This window comes from Mauremys reevesii, linkage group 1 (assembly GCF_016161935.1).
Source record: "Mauremys reevesii isolate NIE-2019 linkage group 1, ASM1616193v1, whole genome shotgun sequence".
Taxonomy (NCBI): Eukaryota; Metazoa; Chordata; order Testudines; family Geoemydidae; genus Mauremys; species Mauremys reevesii.
Window position 1 is genome coordinate 226,460,658 of NC_052623.1, and position 20,552 is coordinate 226,481,209.

General features: G+C 43.6%; 2 protein-coding genes across 5 annotated transcripts in view; one reads left to right on the forward strand and one right to left on the reverse strand.

Annotated features, from left to right (window-relative positions):
- The window catches only part of TSPAN9 (tetraspanin 9), a 266,912-nt gene extending 258,728 nt beyond the window's left edge, over positions 1–8,184 (forward strand). For 3 of the 4 annotated variants that reach the window (XM_039538348.1, XM_039538340.1, XM_039538352.1), the window contains one exon: positions 1,330–8,184. In XM_039538348.1, the coding sequence (XP_039394282.1) occupies positions 1,330–1,401 (72 nt within the window). In that variant the 3' untranslated portion in view covers positions 1,402–8,184. The remainder of the gene's footprint in view (positions 1–1,329) is intronic. The other variant, XM_039538331.1, reaches the window with a different exon arrangement.
- The window catches only part of TSPAN11 (tetraspanin 11), a 203,203-nt gene that overhangs the window by 1,966 nt on the left and 180,685 nt on the right, over positions 1–20,552 (reverse strand). The window contains exon 9 of the transcript XR_005598407.1: positions 6,152–6,248. The gene's annotated coding sequence lies outside the window, so the exon portion shown is untranslated. The remainder of the gene's footprint in view (positions 1–6,151; positions 6,249–20,552) is intronic.

Below are 20,552 nucleotides of genomic sequence, written 5' to 3' on the forward strand. Positions count from 1 at the left end.
TATTTAAACACATAGGGGGAAAGTCCTATAGAATTTAATTAGAGAATTAATCTGCTTTTTATAGCCATAAAACCATGTTATAGAATATAGAATGAAATTATGGTGATTGAGTTGTACAGGTTAGTTTAAAAAAGACACGCAAAAAAGAGCGAACTCTCCATTAACTTCAGTAGGTTTTTAGGGTAACTTCTGTGCTTTGGAAAAAAGCAACAAGCTGCCTGCTCTACCCTATTGTCTGGTAACTGAAGAATGAGAGATGTGCTTTTAAAAGGCCAGCAGTTCTGTGCCTTCATGGCACCTTGCGTGACAAAGAAGATTTTGGAAACTATTTCAGTTTCTTTCATGAGTCTTACAATGGTTAGCTGTTATCAGAGCTATCGAAAGCTTTGAGCACCTTGCTAGAGATCCAAGGAGGGTCGCAATATTTTGTGACTTCAGGTGGGAAATGCTTAGAGTAACCTCAGATATCAAGGAACAAAGTCTCCCAAACCCATCAGATAGGCCAGCTTTCCTAGTCTTCACAAATAAGAACAGGTAGTGGAGTTGAAGGATTCTAGATGAAAGTTCAGTGTTTTGTTGCATTATCACTACTGCAGTGGTTGACATTTAAATCAAACCGGCAGTTACCCTCATTTAAACCACAACGTGCTATCTGAGATGGTATGATTTTCCCTTACACTTTATAGCATATAACTTTAGGCCAAATTTGATCATCAGCTACCCTGTGTGCAAACCCATTGTATGATTTGCAGTACTTGACCCTTTGGTAACTGTGTAATCTGTTGCAAATATGGACTTTTTATGACAACCCCGTACTTGTCAGTCATATGGAAAAAGAGTAACTCAGAAGTGACCAAACAGGCGTCAATAAAAAAAATGAGTCAGACCTGATGTTTTCTTCTTGCAGTTTAAAAAAGAGACAAGGCCTAATAACTGTGTGTGTCTCATACTGTACAACTGTATTTGTTGTATGTTGGCCTCAGGTGATTTTCTTGCTGTTCTTTTGATTTTCTGATGCTAACTTGCAACACGGCACACCTCTAGGACAAAGATGTTCAAAAGTGACAGTGATTTATGGAAACCCAGCTTGAGGCACCTTAAAGGGAGATATATTTTCAGCAAATTTTGATCACCTGCCCTCTGAATGCCAGGCCTCTTTAAGGGTCTACTGTTGGGCACCCAAAATCACTAATCACTGCTGAAAGTCTTGGCTGGAGGAATTTGATTAGTGTTGGGTGTCAGAAAATTCAGGCATCCTCAGATAAAATACCATCCGCACAGTTTTGAAGGTGTCACTATAGCTAGCCCATAATATTTGCTTTCTTTCAGATACTTGGCATGGCCTTCTCCATGACACTCTTCCAGCAGATTCATAGGACTGGTAAAAAATATGATGCCTAAATCTTCAAAATGTTAACTGCATCTACACTTCTGTCTTGCCATTAAAAACAAAGCAAAACAACTGAAACGAAAAATCCAGCTTTGCTCTGCTGAAGGCATTCATCCCACCGATCCATCTACGTCATCATTACTTGACTGATTACTAGCACAACTTGCTACTGGACTTACTTTTTTGTTTCTGTTTTGCATTTGCCATTTATTTGCCAAAGAAGAAAAGGAAAAAATAATAAAAACAAATCAGTTTTCTACACTAATTCATAGATCTATTAAACTTTTCCCTAACTTTATTTAAGAAAATGCTTTGCTCTACTAATTGTTGTTAGACGTGCAAGGATAACGTGACAGATGTGTGTTTAACTTTTAGAGAGAATTCTTTGAAGTCTTCTGATCAGTCTCAAACTGCTCATGTCTGACATACTGGAAGACTTGAGAAAGCCACTCAGACTGAGAGCCCTAGGAATCAGAGCTGCTCACGTGCAGCTTTTTGTACCTTATGGTGTATACTTTTTTATTATAGAGATTGCTTAGAATTTAGTAGCCTGATTTGTAACTTCTTACTGTTTTGTTTTACATCTGTCATATTTTAATCTAGGAACCACTGTGCGATTTTTGAAGGACACATTTTTATCATTAGTTTAAAAGGTGGAAATAAAGACATGTCTGTTCTGAAGTCCCTAGGGAGGTTACATTTAACTGCATCTTCTGAGCTACCATGGGTTTGTACCCTTACTATATTGATGACAGTCCTTTCAATCAGGTGGCTCAGTACTTAAGGGCCAGATTGGGTTACCCTTACTCTCACTGGGCTAAATGGTGAACCCCTTACTCTCAGTGAGCTAGATTGTGAGGCCTTTATCCACAATGAGTAGCACCTTACTCCTCAGGTAGGCCCACTGAATGGGACTACTTTCAGCATGATACTATTCAGTGTGAGTAAGTGTATCAGGTGAGTAACTGCTCACCAGCACCAGGAAGGGGCTTACTCTCTGGCCCTTTGAGTAGTAGTTTACTTTCTAAGTAGTCCCATTGATTTCAATGGGATGGCTTATCGTGCACGGTGCTGTACATCATAAGGGGAGCACAATCGGTTCATTGTCAGTTTTCCTGAAAGGCGTTTACTTGACAATGGTTGCAGTTTTGCCAGGCTGGCGAGGTAGCTTTTGAACAACCCCGGAGGTATAAAGCTGGTTAAAGGCAAGTGGGGGAATGGTGTGCCGTATGTCCCAAGAGAGCGGGAAAGGCGTGATTTACGTTTTCACTCTGAAATCAGTTGCTCAGATAGGTGCTCAGAACCTGTTTGTATCTTTGCACATACAGTGTTGACTTTTGTCTTCTGTTTTCCAAGTCAGACGTCCTACATGATAGTTCAGAACTCATGACAACACACATTTCTACCGACATTCCTGCTAGAAAACTTGAACATATTCCTCTCTAGTTTGAATGCTGCTTCTTTCATAGTGACCCCTGCTTGACTTTTTTTGTTGTTGTTTTTTTGGCAGAGGTCTTTCTTACATTTTGCTGCTTCACGAAGGAAAGTATGAATGAAAATGAAACTTCAGTCATTTTGTGGACACTCTGGTTTTATTTTAGTCAGACGTTTACTATAAAACTTAGTGGTAATTTTAAAATACATTTTAAAGCTAATTTATTACCTGCTGGGCCCAGATAGTTGTCAAAGTGGACAGATGTTTATCATCTGCTATCAAAGTAGTGCAGTGATGCTTACAGATTTGAGGTCCTTATTCTCATTTACCCGAAGCACCTTTACACCTCTCTGGCAGCGTAAAGGGGCCTTGAAGTGAGTGTAAATGTACTTTATGCCAACTTTAAGGCGCCTTTACATAGAGTGATATAAAGGGGCATTAATGTAAGTGACAATCAGGGCCTGAGAATCTAGTCCACCATTTTCAAACTTGGCTGTCTACCAATAGGCATCTAAATTGATATCTAGGCAGGTCACTTCTTTAGATAACTTTCAGAGTGGTTGAGCTCCTACCTACAGGTTGCATAGAAGTCAGTGGCACTGCAGGGGCTCAGGCTCTTTTACATGCCTAGAATGTAGAATTAGGTTCCTAACTTGAGGCCCTCAAGGTTGAAGAAGTTGGGTCTAATGCACATATTATTGGTGCAGGATAATACAATCCATCCTTCCTGTTTGGTTGCGTATACCCACCCTTTAGTTATTCTTCCACTGGCCGTATTGGTGACTGCTGCTTCATTCGTATTTCCTTTTAAAGACTTGAGGAAGGAGGAGGGGGAAAATATAGACAAAACCTGGTTTACTTTAATTGTAACAAAAATTGGGACCATGTGTGCCTGAGCTCCGTTTGAGACATTTTGTGTCAAGAATGGGAGCTCTGGCACTGAGCATATTTGCTGCTATGTGTAAGATAGTCTCCAAAGTTTCCCAAAAAAATGACAAGCTTTGAATTTTTGCATTTTAAAAAATGTCTATCTTTAATCCATAGCTCTACTTCTTTATCTTTTATGGTAGGGTTATTTTGCTTTTTCTTGTAAAATACCAATGTTTTCTCTCTCAGACAAACATAGAAGGGTGGAAAAATGAGCAAGACCAGGATGCTGGTACCTTCTAAAGTCGCACAGTGGTACCTGTTGAAATCTTACATTTTAATCTGTGGTTGGTTTTTGTAATAAAATAAAAAAAAAGAAAGCAAAATGCATTTATACAAGTAATCATGAAGGCAAAATACATAGTGGAAAACTAAAGCTATTTTGCCTTCCCTTAAAACTTATTTTTTGTAGAATACTCAGTTATGTTTTATGACCTGATAGCAAGATAGATATTGAAAATTCTTTTTTTCATGAATTCTTTTAGCATTTTAAGTACAGTATTAACAGAGATAAATACACAAACAGTATTGTCAAGTCTTGCTTTAGCTGACTATGGAAAGGGAATTAAGCAAATTAAGTAAACAATTAGCATTATAGTACAGTAGCTGAATATCAAACCATATAACGGGAAAACCTGTGTTTTGAAAACAAAGAAAAAGCAATACTGTTCTTAAGGTGACAAAAGCCAGCCATAAAAAAATCATTAGATGGTATTTGTTGGTATATATCAGAGAAGATACTAATTGTCCTTTGAGTGTTTAGTGAAAGGGATATCAATCTTGTTTAAAAATGCACTTTTTTTGCTTGCATTGGTGGATGGCTGTCTGTGCATTTTTCCAAAACATTGCTTTGATTATTTAACTACACATTTTTAGCATGTTTTTAAATAAAAACTGATACTGAGTAAAAGTATTTTAAGTGTATACAAATGTTGATTTGTATTTATATATGCATATATATATATATCATTGAAGCTCAGTTCAACTGTATCAAAGTTTTGTTGCTTTTTAAAGTGTCATTTTAGAATTTTGCATACATGATATTTTGTTGTGCTTTTTGCACCCAGGTTTTTATATAAAAGCTTAAACTGTAGAGGAGCTTAAAATCTGATTGATACATTTTTGGATTTCAGAGAGGCGGGTAAGACTTATAGCAGTAGAGTGTGTCCATATTTAATTCAGTAGCAGTGTCAGAACTGTCAAGAGGGAAAAGGGCTTTTTCTTTATGACAGGTAACTGCTTACACTTCCAAGCATGTGGCTTTCAAATCCTGGGTGCATAATGTCCAGAAACCAGGGCTATTTTCCTCAGTCTGGCCCTTTATGTTTACCTGTATTCCTAATTAAGAAACAAGGCCAGAGTGCATTTTATTTCCACAATTAATTACAGTGGCTACTTCAGAAAACCGTTAGCCAAATGTAACAGGGACTCATTCTCTAGGGGAAATAGGAAGCTCATACGACTGAGGGTAAGTGGCTAAGGTTCAGAGATTCAGCGCTACAGGTCTGATCTTGCAGGGTGCTAAGTTGTGAGATGTGAGGTGAGGTGCTAAGTTGTGCATTCTTAGTTTCATTGACTTCAAGGGCAGTTGATGGTGCCCAGTTGACCTCACTCCTGTCCCTGTTATCTCATTAGTTGTTCCCCCAGAATCATTTGGCTTCCAGGTCCTGTGGATCCTCCCCTTAGGCTGGGGGGAGGTCCTTTAGCAGTGGGCTTATGCCCGCCCACTTCCTGGATCCCAGTAGGACCTCCGACTCCAAGCCTCAGGAGAATGAAACAAAATACTTCTAAAAGTTAAGTCAGACAAGTTTTCTGGCATGGCGTTGCCAAATCTTTAACTTTTGACTGTAGCAGAGTAAGTGCCCTGAAATTACATGCTTAAAGCAATTGCTAAAGGAGCTCTCAAAGCAGCTGTTGGGAGCAAATTTAAAGAAGGTGACCATTGATGAGATTTCTGATCGCTTCATGTTTCACTTGACAAGAAATGGCTCCAAACTGTTGCACATTAAGGCAGTCAGAAAGGTTAAAAATAAGTAACCCGCCAAAGGGTATGTTTGGGGAAGAAAGGGGGCTTGGGCTTAGATACTTTTTGATGTTCTTTTGTTGGTGGTAGGGGGTGTTCCCCTGTTTTCCCCCTGCCTTTTACTTTGCAAGTATCAGGACATTAAATTCTATGTTTTTCTGGAGGACTTGTTGGGGGTCTTGGGTAACCTTTCTCCAGAATTTTACTTAGTGACTGGAGTTACATACAAAAGAATGTGGGGGGGATGTGCTGGCCACCACTTCCCACAGCTCCCATTGGCCGGGAACAGTGAACCGCAGCCACTGGGAGCTGCGGGGGGCTGTGCCTGCGGACAGTCAACGTAAACAAAATGTCTTGCGGCCCGCTAGCGGATTACCTTGGTGGGCCGCATGCCGAAAGTTGCCGACCCCAAAGTATTCATGGTGCAGGGATGCTCATTTGGCCCAATGTACATTGTCTGTGAGGACAGTCTCCTGGAAACAGTAAGAATTCATTGTTAAAAGGTTGGCTTAACATACAAACCAGAGGTGCTTAAAGGTGTTTAGTCCACTCTACTGTAGTTGACATCACTGTGAGAGAATTAAAAAATAACTCACTCCCCAATAATTTCTTATGTAGTCAAGGAAATGCGTTTCGGTACCATACTTTCAGGAGCCTGTGTGCACTTTTGTGTGCTAGCGTACATGCACAATTGGCCAGGTTTACAGCTCCATGTCCACACGCACTGAATTCTGATCTTTGCTTTATTGCTGATCTCGGCTTGTACCCTCAGCTACTTAACCAGTTCCACTTTTAGAAATGCCAGATTTTAAGGCTTGTGGGGTTACTAAGGGTATGTCTACACAGCAACTAGACACCTGCTCCTGGCCCGTGCCAGCGGACTCAGGATTGCATGGCTCGGGCTATGGGGCTGCTTCATTGCAATGTGCACTTCTGGGCTCAAGCTCTGGGCCCTCCCACATCGCAGGGTCCGAGAGTCCAGACTCCAGCCCGAGCCCAGAAGTGCACACTGTAATGAAGCAGCCCCGCAGCCTGAGCCTGAGCACGGGCCAGCTGGGGGTTTTTCATTGTAGTGTAAACATACCCGTAGGGGGCTGTAGTGCTGGGAGGCTGTGCAGAGTTTCTGGTACTGGGGAATCAGGAACAGGTTGAGACTATTGCCTGGAACAAGTACCCCAGCACCAGATACCCGCTTGATTTGCTTCCCCAATGCCGGTTGTTTTGACTGTCAACCTGGGAAGGAAGGGTTGTCCTGGAATGAATACTGTCAGAATAAGAGTTTGAACCTTCATGAAGTTAGAAATGGGGAGACTGGGAGGGACAGAGGCAGGGAATTGGCTGCCGGGAGGGTGTTTTCCAGGGGTAGGGCAAAATTGTGGGAAGCTTAGGGAATTACTTGTAATAGGGTCTTGGCTAGGGAGGGAGCGGGGAGGATCAGTGCTTCACCGTTAGGGGCTGCCCATAAACCACGTAACTCATGAGGGGTGGATGAGTCCTTAATTTTGAGTGTCCGTCTCAGTGTTGCAAGGGTAGGGGGATCTTGGAAATCACTGAAAACTTAGTTACCTAAATGATGGACAGCCCCCTAGTCATGGCTGTGTTAAAGCGGAGAGAGGAGGGGGCTGAGGAACTGAAGATGATACACCAAATAGAAATGTAGGTGCCTTTAGCACCTCAAACCAAATATCAAATTGAGAACATTTGGTGACATTGCCCAACATTGATAGCTGTGATCGTGCTGGTGTAAATAAAGTGCACTCTTTGTCCATTGGTAGGTTAAATAGTAGGTATTAAAACCAAGTCACAATTATACTCAAGTGAACGTCAATTGCCTTTAGAGTTTTATCTTGTGCATGTTGCATTGAGTGACTGAGTTCCGACAATGTATCTGTAGTAGAATAATATGCCGAAAAGCGCATTTGAAAGTCACAAGTGGAGTGTAATGTAACTCATCCACTCAGTATTTTTGATACCGTACATTTAGACAAACTAAGCATATCACTTGTATTGCATCAAAGATGCTGTGGTTTATTGGAATAAAGATGACAAGGAGAAAAAGGACATTTTCCCAACAAATATATTTCTGGCAATGTGGTCTGTGTGTAAAAGGGAATTGGGGGGAAGCAGAATGCAATAAGGCACAATTAGTGTCCTGAAATAATTTCCTTTTAAACTTAATTTGTTGGCTTCATCACTTAGCTCTTGTGTGAAACATGGAGATATTTTTATACCAGAAATACACTTGCAGACCCAGAACATTTGTTTGTGTGGTAGCTATTAGAACCTAATGTGCCATTCCATCCAGGTTACGTTCACACCGGTGTTCCTTCTATGCAATACCTACTTTAGCCTTTGTACAAATTATTTTGTATTAGTATTACATATAAAAATAAAGGACATAAGAAAAGGGATGTATGTTTGACCTTTATTCCCCTTCCTACACCCCCAAAAAATAATTAGCAGTTGCAGTTGTTAAAAGTAAGCCAAGAGACACGTCTGTATTTTAACAGATGAGGTCACTGAGATTCCCTGATGTATCAATGCTCTATTTCCTGTGAACACTCTGTTATAACAAATGAACAGAGAAGAGGAGCAGTGAAGAGAGAAGGTGACAGTATTTCTCCACAGGGAGTGATCTGAACAAGAGTACAGATAATGCTGGGTTTGAAAGGGTAATTGAAAATAAAAGAGAGTTCCTAGGGTTGTATGCCAGCAGTACCTACATTCTGTGTTGTTACTTGTAAAGCAGTGGTAATGTGGTTGGTGCTACACAAGGTGCGGAAGGAAGATAGTCCCTGCCCCAGAAAGCTTACTGTCTAATGGAAACGGAGAATTCAGGACACACTGCAAGTCAGAAGGTTTTTCCCTAGGTGGTTTGGCTCTCCTCTTTGGGGGCATTGCCGAAGAAGTGAGTCTTTGAAGAGGGACTTCAGTGTGAGGAGGGTGATCACTTGGTGAATTGAGAAGCAGTGGGTATTCCTCACATAGGGCATAGGCATGGAGATGGGCACTGGAGCAGGAGATGAATAGGGAATCAAAGCCAGCATCATTGGCAGAGGGGCTGAGAATGTATGGTTCTTTGGGAAACGTGTGGTGTTTGGCTGCATAGTTTGGGGCAGTTGAGGCAATGTTGATACTGGGAAGTGGAGCTGAGATACACAAGTACCCATTGTGAGCAGCTAACAGAAGAGTTTGAGGGATTTCCTGAGAATGCGGCAGTGGTGCATAGGGATTGATTCCTACAAGTGAAGACACTCCCTTGAAGAGAGAACCTGTGAAAGATGGTCAATTTATGAATTTGCCAAGGTGCCGCTTAGATTTTATAGCTCCAGGCATTGGTTGCATTTGGGATCTGCAGCTTCATGTGTTGGGTTCAGTCAACTCTCCTGAGCCTATGGTGACTCTGGTTTCAGGGCTTGTAAGAGGGGGCAACCCTCTTATTCCCACTGTACACATGCCAAGTGAGTGCTTAGGTTTTAGCTTTCCATTTCTTTGCCGCTTTCACTGGTATCCAGTAGATGGCGCTGGTGTAAAACAAATGTCTTCAATCCATTTCTTATCGGAGGCTTTTAAAGTTTGATTCATTTCAAGGATTGTATTTCATTATTAGCCCCGACTATCAATTCGGATCCCCTCTATTAAGCAATTTCTCTTACTTATCCCAGAGTTATACTCTGATTTATGTCTTTTAACAATTCTCTTTCCTTATACCACATAATTTCCATTACTTCTAGAGCGCAACAGTTATTTACGATAACAAACGAACAAAAATCCTTATACTCTTCTAAATTTGGTGGACGTATTCCATACACTCGTTGATTGTACACATGCATTTCACCTTATTTAGGACTTACAATAGAACAAGAGAGACAAGGTGGGGGAGGGGTTCTCAACCTTTTTCTTTCTGAGGCTCCCCTCAACATGCTATAAAAACTCCAGGGCCGAGCACAAGTGGGGTGGGGGGGCTTGGGGCAGGACCCTCAAGCATAGGCATAGTTTGACTTCTGTTTTGGGGGGCCAAGGGCCTGCAGGGCTCGAGCCACCTCCGCATGGCAGGGTCCAGGGAGGGAGTGCCACCTCCACCCCCTAACTCACCTCAGCAGGCCACCCAGCCTGTCTGAGGCGGGGTGGGGAGCAACCAAAAATTATAACTCAAAGGTCAGGGGCTTAGCTCAAAAAGTTTGAAAACAGCTCAGGGTGCAGGGAGGGCATAGCTAGGGGCTGTTTATGGGCAGGGGGGTAGCTCAGGGTGCAGGGAGGGGGTAGCTAGGGGCTGTTTGTGGGCAGGGGGCGTAGCTCAGGGTGCAGGGAGGGGGTAGCAAGGGGCGGTTTGTGGGCCGGGGGGAGAGCTCAGGGTGCAGGGAGGGGGTAGCTAGGGGCGGTTTGTGGGCCGGGGGGCTAGCTCAGGGAGCAGGGAGGGGGTAGCTAGGGGCGCTATGTGGGCAGGGGATAGCTCAGGGTGCAGGGAGGGGGTAGCTAGGGGCTGTTTGTGGGCAGGGGGCGTAGCTCAGGGTGCAGGGAGGGGGTAGCTAGGGGCTGTTTGTGGGCAGGGGGGATAGCTCAGGGTGCAGGGATGGGGTAGCTAGGGGCTGTTTGTGGGCAGGGGGGTAGCTCAGGGTGCAGGGAGGGTGTAGCTAGGGGCTGTGTGCAGAGAGGGTACCCCTGGGTGCAGGGAGGACGTACCCATAGGGCCAACTTTTCCCGGCGCCAGTGGGCGCTGGCCCCCGCCCCCATTCCAACCCCTTCCCCGAAGTCTCTGCCCCCTCCCTGCCCCTATTGGACTCCTTCCCCAAATCCCTGCCCCAGCCCCGGCTCTTCCCAGAGCGGGCCGTATTTTCCCTCCTCCCCCCCTCCCTCCCAGCACTTGCCGCCACGAAACAACTGTTTCTGGCTTCCCACCTCTGACCTGGCCAGGGGGCGGGGAGAGGAGTTGGGGAGGGAGGTGCGGAGCTGACCCCCAGGACTGCTGTGCTCTTGTGCTGCAGTTTGGGGTGGGGGCAACGCCCTCCAGGTCCCCAACTGTGCCGATGGGCTCAGGGCTTCTGCCCCACAGGGAGCACCAGGGCTTGGGGCTCCGGGATTTAGTCCTGCGCCTCCCAGCTTCAGTCCCATGGGCGGCACTAGGGCTCAGGCTCTGGGTTTCAGCCGTGGGGCCCCGTGGATCCCCAGGGGACCGTGGACCCCTGGTGGAGAACAGCTGTTTTATTGGACTTGCTTCTGTTGGTGAGAGAGTCAAGTTTCGAGCCCACAGATCACACAGAGGTCTACCGGAGACCTGAAGAAGAGCGCTGGGTGACTTGAAAGCTTGTCTCTCTCACTAGCAGAAGCTGGGCCAATAATAGCTATTACCTCACCCACCTCGTCTCTCTAATATCCTGGGACTGACACAGCTACATCTACACTGCATACAACAGTAGAACAAGAGGCATTTTTCACACGCAGAAGGATGTAGATCTGACACACAAGGCAAACAAATGTACAGTTTCTAATTGTCAGTGAAAGTGTTTTCCTTATAAATCAAATATACGGTGAATAATGTATGGTTTTTACTTTGGAGTGAAAACACTTTGCATAGGAAAGAAGGGTGTGACCCTTGCTTGGTAACTTGGAGTTATTTTTAGCTAGGTTGGAGGGGAAAAGAGGTTTTATGCATATGTAAATTCAGAGAGATTCTTGCCTAAGTGATTAACAATACTCTCATTAGCCATTTTAGTTTCTATTCTTGAGGAGAGGAATTCCTGACCTTGGCTGATCTCTGAGTTCTTAGACAAAGTGTCTCACTTGATGTGAACCATTTTCTTATGGTCTTTTCTTAGATGGATAATATTTTGGGATAAACAGAGGTGCAGAGTTTTTCTAATTTTATTCCAGCGGGAATCTGTCGTTATTAATCAGTCAAGGCATATCTGTTCTATATATCCCTTAAACCAGGATAGGGAATGGATAATGATGGAATAATGGTAACAGGGTAAATGGTCATTAACCTGAATGAGGGCTACATTTGCATCCAATTTACAAGCTGGTTAATGGAGGAGTGTGACACAGAGGCCCATTTGTAGCATATGGCAGAGGGTTCACTGTTCTGTAACAGTACCTCCTAACGGGCCTGACAAACTCACTCACACATTGATGGTGTAGTATTTATCCATCAATGATGTCATGTGAGATCTCTAATCACTGTGAGATGTTTGTGTGGATGATATTTAAGGAGATGTGTATGTGTACTGAATATATGTTTTAAAGTCTGTGTCCAAGGCAGAGCTGACGAAGGAGTTTTGACTCACACAAAGGATGTCTGCCAGGTAGATTAAGCATTGTATCCCAACACAATGGAAGCCCTATTTACATAAGGAGTCAACAGGAAAGGAGCACAGAGGCAAAAACAAACCAGGGGGGTTTGCCTGGCCATGCACAAAGACTGTGACCTCTGGGGATTTAAGAAGAAGGCAAGGAGACATCCCTTTATCCTGCACTTGAGGAATTAAATGGACAATGAGTTTACATTCATGAAAACAGGATCTCAGTTAGGCTTGGTTGAAATGCTGCAAAAGACATTTGGGGTGAGGTAACCTTCTGTAGATAAACTGTTAGCCTGCTAAATGAAGTTTCATCTCTAGAAAGCATGTTATGATTTTATTTTATATATAACTTTTCAGTTCCAGAGTAGCAGCCGTTTTAGTGTGTATCCGCCAAAAGAACAGGAATACTTGTGGCCCCTTAGAGATAAATTTGTTAGTCTCTAAGGGGCCACAAGTACTCCTGTTCTTTTTTCAGTTTCCATTATTCTTAAATCTTATTCTTTGATAAGAAATGTATGATTGTCCTGGAGGAAGCTGGCACTTTGTGTGGTGAGTGGTTTGATAATGGTTTCTGTGAATATCAGGACTCATAGAAACCATCATCAAACCGTTCACCACACAAGGGGTCAACTTCCTCCAGGACACAACCTACTTCCTCCAGAAACTCTGCAACACTAACAACCTTCCTCAGAGCACCATCCTTATCACGATGGATGTTGTCACCTGCCTCTACACCAACATCCCTCACAATGATGGCACTGCTTGCCTGCTTCAAATATCTATAGGACAATGGACAATGCTCAAATATCCAACCCAAACACATCGCCAAACTCATCCATTTCATCCTCACCCATAACAATTTCACATTCAACCACAAACACTTTGTCCAAACCATGGGAACAGCCATAGGTACTAGGATGGCTCCCCAATATGTATGTGAGTGACCTTGAGGAAGAATTTCTGGCCAAGTGCACCATAAAACTGGTGATATACCTGAGGTACATTGATTATGATTTCATCCTCTGGATGGATGACCTAAACTCCCTCAGAGATTTCCACCACAACTTCAACCATCACCCATCAATCAAATTCTCTGTAGAACACTCCCACTCCATCAACTTCCTGGACACCATGATCAGCTTCAATAATGGAACCCTACAAACAACTACGTATGAGAAACCCATGGATCACCACACTTACCTTCACAGATCCAGCAACCACCCCAAACACACCAAGAAATCTGTTGACTACAGCCAGGCACTCAGATGCCACAGCATATACTCTGAAGAGAAAGTTCAGGATATACACCTTAACACACTTAAAAACTTCACCTTCACCTTTACCAAATAAAGACACTGCACCAGAGAAGTAGATCGCATCATGGAATGGGTCACCCAAATACCTCAAGAGAACCTACTTCAATACAGGAAAAAAAATACCCTCCAACTATACGTCCTAGTTGTCATCAACCACATCACTCTGGAACCCATACAGGGTATCATTAAACAATGACAACATACTTTATGGGGACCACATCCTGAAAGAAATCTTTCCTGAACCCCCTCGTCTGGTCTTCAAACAACCCCCCAAACTCACCAAGTTCATCATCAAAAGCAAACTCGTCACAGACCAGGACACACCAACTCAAAGCAGCACCAGACCCTGCCATAACAACCGATGCAAAACCTATAGACATACCGTCACTGCTGTGATGATCAATGCCCTCCCTCCCCCGCAACACATCTTTCAAGATCCATGAGTCCTACACATGTCTATCACAACATGTGGTGTACCTCATCTAGTCCAGTAAATGCCCCAGTAACAAGTATGTGGGTGAAACGAGACAATCACTACGCTTTTGAATAAACTTGCCCAGAAAAATCATAAGACAGAAACATCATATCACCTATGGTGAACACTTTTCACAAAGCAATCACTCCGTATCTGACCTATCAGTCCTCATCCTCAAAGGAAACCTGCAGAACACTTTCAATAGACAAGCCTGGGAGCTTAAATTCATAACTTTTCTAGACACTAAAAACCATGGACTGGGTAGACACACTGGATTTATGGCCTTTACAACAATCTGTAACCCACTATCCCACTCTTTTTTTTTTTTTTTTTTTGTCCTAGGACTGCAGAGGTATAACCACCTTGAATGGGCTCTTAGAAAGAATGTGTTAACTACTTATGCTAAACAATTTGTTCCACCTTGTATTTAGCTGTGACATGCAGAGTAACATTCCCAGACATGAAGAAGAGCTCTGTGAAAGCTTGTCTCTCTCACCACCCACCTTGTCTCTCTAATAATTAAAAAAACACACACACACAAACATCCACAGCCCCTTTCCATGACATTATCTTAAAAGGCAAGATGAACATCCAATGGGTAGACAAATGTGGATCTGTTGCTCAATTTATAAAGCATGTTAGTGATGTCAACAAATCGGACAACCCAGTGTTCTGAGAGTGACCAAACACTAGGAGATGGAAGGGCATATCGGCAACTTGCCAGGATCTTGAGGCTGTGACTTCTTTGGTGGATGAAAAGAAGCTACTTTTTTTTTTTTCACTTGTAGTTAAACCCTACTGTGGGTCAACTTTCTTCTTGTCTGCAAGCGTATGTCTCTGGGCTTGGCTGATTGGCTGCACTTTGGGGCACACTGAGGAAGAGGATGGTTTTGTATGCTTGTTCTAGAGCTATATTCTCCGGTTTTAATATTCTGGACATTTATAATCACATTTGGTTCAGTCAGGTTAGTAGCATGATTTCAAGATGATTGTTTTGTTTGTTCGTCTTTGGTAGGTTTTTTTCATTGTTCCAGAAACATCTGGTTTTGATGGTTAACTAAAGCGCTTTGTAAACAAATATGCTTTACTCTGTGCCTTACAACACATCATGTTTCAGTTAACTAGTTGCCGCCATTAAAAAAACAAAACAAAACTATAGTATTTTTTCCTTCTTTTCCACCCTGGCATTCAGGCCTGTATCTCACGGCTACATTCATGTGTGTGGAACACAAGGGAAATCATTGACGGTTCTCCCCCCCCCCCCCCCCATACTGTTTTCTGTAACATTGACCTCACTGTGTGATGGGCTTCCAAATTAGCCACTGTTCACATTTTTTTGGAACCTAATTGATGTGTTCAGCCCATAATATAATTAATCCAGGCTATGGGACTCAATAGTGGGTTTTACTCTGAAAAGTGACTCTGTAAAGATGTCACTGGTTTGTCACTATGTATTTGTGCACAGTTTACAAGAAAAAAAAAAGATGTTATCTAGTTGCCAGCCCTGCAACATTCAAACAGGAATCTGAGACTCAAGTTGGGCACACATCACTTGCACTACAGTGTCTGCATTGGGAACTTAGTTAATAATTCTGTTGATGATGTGTGAGCTGGAACAGGTTCTGGTAATGATCTCATGGCTCTGCAGCTCTTATAAAGTAGTTGTAAGTCAAGTCGGGAAGCAAACACAACTGTCAGTACTGGAAGGCTGCTGCCTAGGAGATGGTGTGTAAGAAGGTGCCATTTTTACATACCCCATTTCCTAGAAGAATCATATTTTAAGCACGCGTCCTTGGAACAAGAGGTGAGATTCTAGGCTGTGCCTCTAGAGGTGCAGCACAGAACTCGCAGCCCAGGTGTGCGTGGTCCTAATGTGGCTTTAAGCCAGCTCTCCACGCTCTTGATCTTGGGCTGCTCCAGGGGCTGGAGTGGCCCCCAGTGTAACTTAGACAACGGCCTTCCTGAGTTATGGGCTGCAGCACTGCTCAGAATCACCACAGCACCGTGTGTTGTGTCCCTACCTCAGGCATGTCCCTCCTCCTGTTCAGCATGCTCCCTATGCCAACGATTGTGAGGTGGTCTTTGGAAGGCAGACCGTAAGGCAGTGTCTATGCCCAGGGAATCCTTCTCCAGCTGCAGCTGGGGGTTTTAGGGCCCCTTCATGCTGCTCCATCCCTTTTCCTCAGCATAAAGGGTCTGAAGCAAGGTTGAAGAGCTTAACCTAGGTGTCTTACTCCTCTAGTTGTCAGTCACAAAAATTGACACACTGTGTTATTTACTGAATGTCCATACAATATCCCCCCCGAGTTGGATGCAACACAGATGAACATGGTTGCAGTGAAAATCTTGCATAATGCTGATTTGGAGCATCATCGAAGGAAAAAGTAGTTTGCTCATAATGCATCTCAAAATGGGCAACTATCATGCAGATCCTCTCTGTGTCCCATTGTCATGTCCACCAGCTCCTGCAGTTCCAGGTCCATAAAGATAGAAGACACCAGTAAACATAAAAATGGTTCTACCTAGCTATCTGTTCCCCTCTCATCACAGCACTTGCATCTTAACTGTACCTCTCCAAGAGAAGGCTCCTTCTTGGACTGTCAAATGGACCACATTTTCATAATGCAGCGAAAACAATCAGGAATTTTCGTTTAAATTCCACCTGTCATCTACTCCAATACCAAACACTATATACAGTATTCCATTCAGTGAACAGGAGTAGATAATGACACATGCTAGGTGCTTTGTGTGAAATCAATTAAAAATGCATTTACGTGTTCCCTAAAAGCAATAGCTATGTTATAAAACCAACAACTCTGTACAGTACTGTGTAGTTTAGAATATACTTAATAGTTTTTGCTAATAAAAATCATCTGGAGATAGCTGTATGATTAAAAATGTATGATACAATGGGTGCTAGCATGATGTAACATTAATATTGCATACAAAATCTACAGGAATGCAGTGTTAAGGGCTCTAAATCTAGGAAATTCAGCTGCTAAAGTTTCATATACAATTTTAATTTGATTTGTGCGTACGTGTTTTGATACTCTCCTTATGGGTCACATACTCTTTCTCTGTTAAAAGAATAGAAAATATTGCCATTTTTCCTGCACAGATATATATATAATAGAAATATAAAAATTTTGATGATAATTTATTGTGACAAAATATAACACTTAATATAATCTGTGTTGTCCCTGGATATGTAGCACACATATTTAAAAAGAGATCATTTCCTTTGGCCACAGGTGCATTGAGGGATAGTCCTTCATTACCTATATGGAGTTAAGTTAACATACTGTAATCTCTCATCATATGTTGATAAAATTAACAAATTTGTATTTCCAATGAGACACCATCTCAAATTGTCATAAATAATTGAAACTGTTACTTCCACAGTGTGTTGGCTGGGATTTCTATAAACGTAAATCTTCCCTTATAATCCTTTGGCTATTTGCTGTGGGTCAAATTTGTTCTCGAAGAGATTTGAAAGATAAAACAATATTTCCAACAGAACTCCTGTGTGGCTGTGTTTGTCAGCAGTAATATGTGCTCATTATCAAAGTGGACATCCTCAGCACAGCTCCTCAGCAGACAAACCACTAGGGAGAGTCCAAGGAGAAACATCAGGAAGGCTGCAGGACATCAAGAGTTAAGAAGCATTCGGCATCCACCAATCAACAGTTTGTTGTGGTGTGCTTATACTGAACTCTGAAAGGTAAAATGCCAGGTGTTCATAGAGGTTGGAGCAGTTAGTAATATTTTTAGGATGAAGGGCTGATACTGGGATGGTCAAAATGAATCTGGTTAAGGCCCTCCCCTTACCAGTAAGCAGTCTCTCACAACCAATTAGTCCATCATCTGGGCCACTTGTGCCTAAGGGGAAGAGAAGGCTTTGCTAACATCAGTTTACCCTGACACCCTACTAACAGGATAGCAAAATATCCTATAGTATTTGGGTTAACAGTTGGGAACCTTTCTCCCCATCTTTTGCCATTCATGGTCATATGCTGGTACATGAAATGTAACTTCAGAGGCCTCAGCTAAGAAATGGGGCAACATATGAATAAGGATATTGTGGCTACCTGAACTGCAAGACTCACATAACACTGCCCATGAGGATTGGGTTAGTCTCTATGGCGTTATGAAGAGTGCACTCAGAAATATCTTGGTACCACCTCAGAGCACTGGTCCTGCCCGTCTGATGTCCTGACTCCAGCTGTGGACAACCCAGAATATGTCTTATCACCAACTGTGCAGCAGGGATAAACATATTTTCCTATCCCCTGTAGGTGACTTGCTGAAGGTATGAAGCATGAGATTTGATTATAGTCATTGTCTCAATGCAGAAGTGAAAGTGTTCTGAGCATGCTGAGGGCAATGCAGGCAGACCTGTTCTCCCCATGGCCCATGAAAGAAGTGGATGAACTGGGGGATTCACAGATGCTAAGGCCAGAAGGGAGCTTAGGTGCTATTAGTAATACAAGTAACGAGATGTTTGTTTACAGCATAGGCCAGATCCTTGACTGGTGTAAACCAGAGCAGCTCCATTGACTTCAGATGAGCTATGCTGATTTACACCAGCTGAGGAGCTGGCTCATGGTTGGCAGTGCCCCTATAAAGATTGTATCATCCCAACCACAGGGAGTTAGGCAGAAACTTCCCCTATGGGCAGGGTTATCATGATTGGCCACTCTGAGATTTTACTCACTCACTGTGGTGCCCTCTAGTGGTGAGTGAGACACAGAGTTGATGAGGCTGCTATAGGTTAAGCTAACAGAGAAGGATCTTTTAGCTCAGGCACCAGAGGCGACTGCTTTCAGGTCCAAAGTTCACTCCTCACTGCTGGCGACTCACCCAGGGCTGCGAAAGCTGCTGGGTGATATCTCTTTACGGGCGCAGCAAACTTAATAACTGTTCATTGAGAGGGCTGGACACTACAGGGCAGATGGTTTGGGGGGCAATCTGGGACTGGGAGGGTGTTGGGGGTCATTCTGAGAAAGGAACAGGGTGCTGGAAGCCACGGTGCGACCTGCATGTGCGTGTGCTGGCTGCTGGTGCCATGGCTGTGAGCCACAATGGCACAGCATTTAATAGGCACACAGAGTTGCAGGGCAACACAGTGACACAACCCCTTAATGGCCCGAGTTGAACCCCAAAGCATCACAGTGGCATTACACCTAGCCATTGCTCTGCAGCATGTCAGCATTGTCTGAGACAGGATACTGCACTGGATCGACCGCTGGGCTGGACGGGTAATTCTATGTAAAACACAATGAAGTCTAACATTTATTATTAAGCCTCTATCTTTCCCCTGAAAAATGCTCTACACGTGCTATTACCTGTTACACTGAAATTGTAGGCAGGTGTATATACCAGAGGTTCTGCTGTTATGTCTTCCATTGCCTGCATACCCCATCACCATGCTGCTGCTGCTAACTGTATGGCCTGTTGCTATAACCATACAACGGGCTCTATGCTGCAAAGGCAGTTCACTATATATGAAGCCCCAATGGGGGGTGGGATAGCTCAGTGGTTTGAGCATTGGCCTGCTAAACCCCAGGGTTGTGAGCTCGATCCTTGAGGGGGCCATTTAGGGACCTGGGGCAAAAATTTGTCGGGGATGGTACTTGGTCCTGCTAGTGAAGGCAGGGGGCTGGACTTGATGACCTGTCAAGGTCCCTTCCAGTTCTATGAGACAGGTATATCTCCATATATTATATACCGCTGCTAGCTGCACTGTGGAGACAGACCGCCTGTATCCCCCCCCCATGGGGGGTAACACACAGATGAGGATGTTCTGTGTTCCCGTCTGTGCCTGATCCACTGGTGACGTGACTCTGTTACAGCTCTGCCTGGCAAGCCTGGCTCTTGGGCGCAAGCTATAGACACTTACACTTTTAGCTGTTGAGGGCCCTGTCTCAATCCTTGGTTTTGGCCAAGAGAGAGGTCATCACATGACTAGCATGCAGGATCAGGGCCCGGATGGTAGGTGTTCCCATTTGCTGGCTAACACTTTATCCCGTCTGCTGGTGGGTAATGATGAGTGCTGCTGCTCTGTGCTAACTGGCAAAATAGTAATTATCCCGTGTTACTTTTTAAAGCAACAGATGAATTTTTACACCTGGTTACAGATCAACCCCAGCAGCAGGTCATGTGTTTGTCTGGCTGTCCCTGCCGACACACCTCGGCACAAGGTAAGCTTCAAAAGGGAGAGCGAGCAAGCCAAGAGGTGTTTGTCTCTGGGGATGGAGGAGTTAGTGACTCACTTTGCTCCACTTTTCCAGCCACAGTTAATTGTTTGTTTGGTTTGGCTGCCTTGGAGGCTCTGTGTTTTCATAAGTTAAAATTGAAACCTGGAAAAAAACAACAACCTCATTTTAAAGAAAAAACAACCCACTGCTCAACTAGCTGCTGAAAGTCACTGGCGAAATACCATCCAACATGGTATCACAGTGACTCAAAATTTCTGCACTGCGGCCTCAGGGATGCCAGACTATATTTGGTAATGATTTATATAGTGCCATAGATGTGCCTCTGGTTGTTTGGTAAATAAAAAAACACATGGGCCTCGCCCTGAAAAGCTGATTATGGAAATGAAATCAAGCACATAGGAAAGCTACCAGACCACAGCGGTCAGAAGTTGGGACAAGGGGCTTGGAAAGTAGATGCTATGAACTTTTT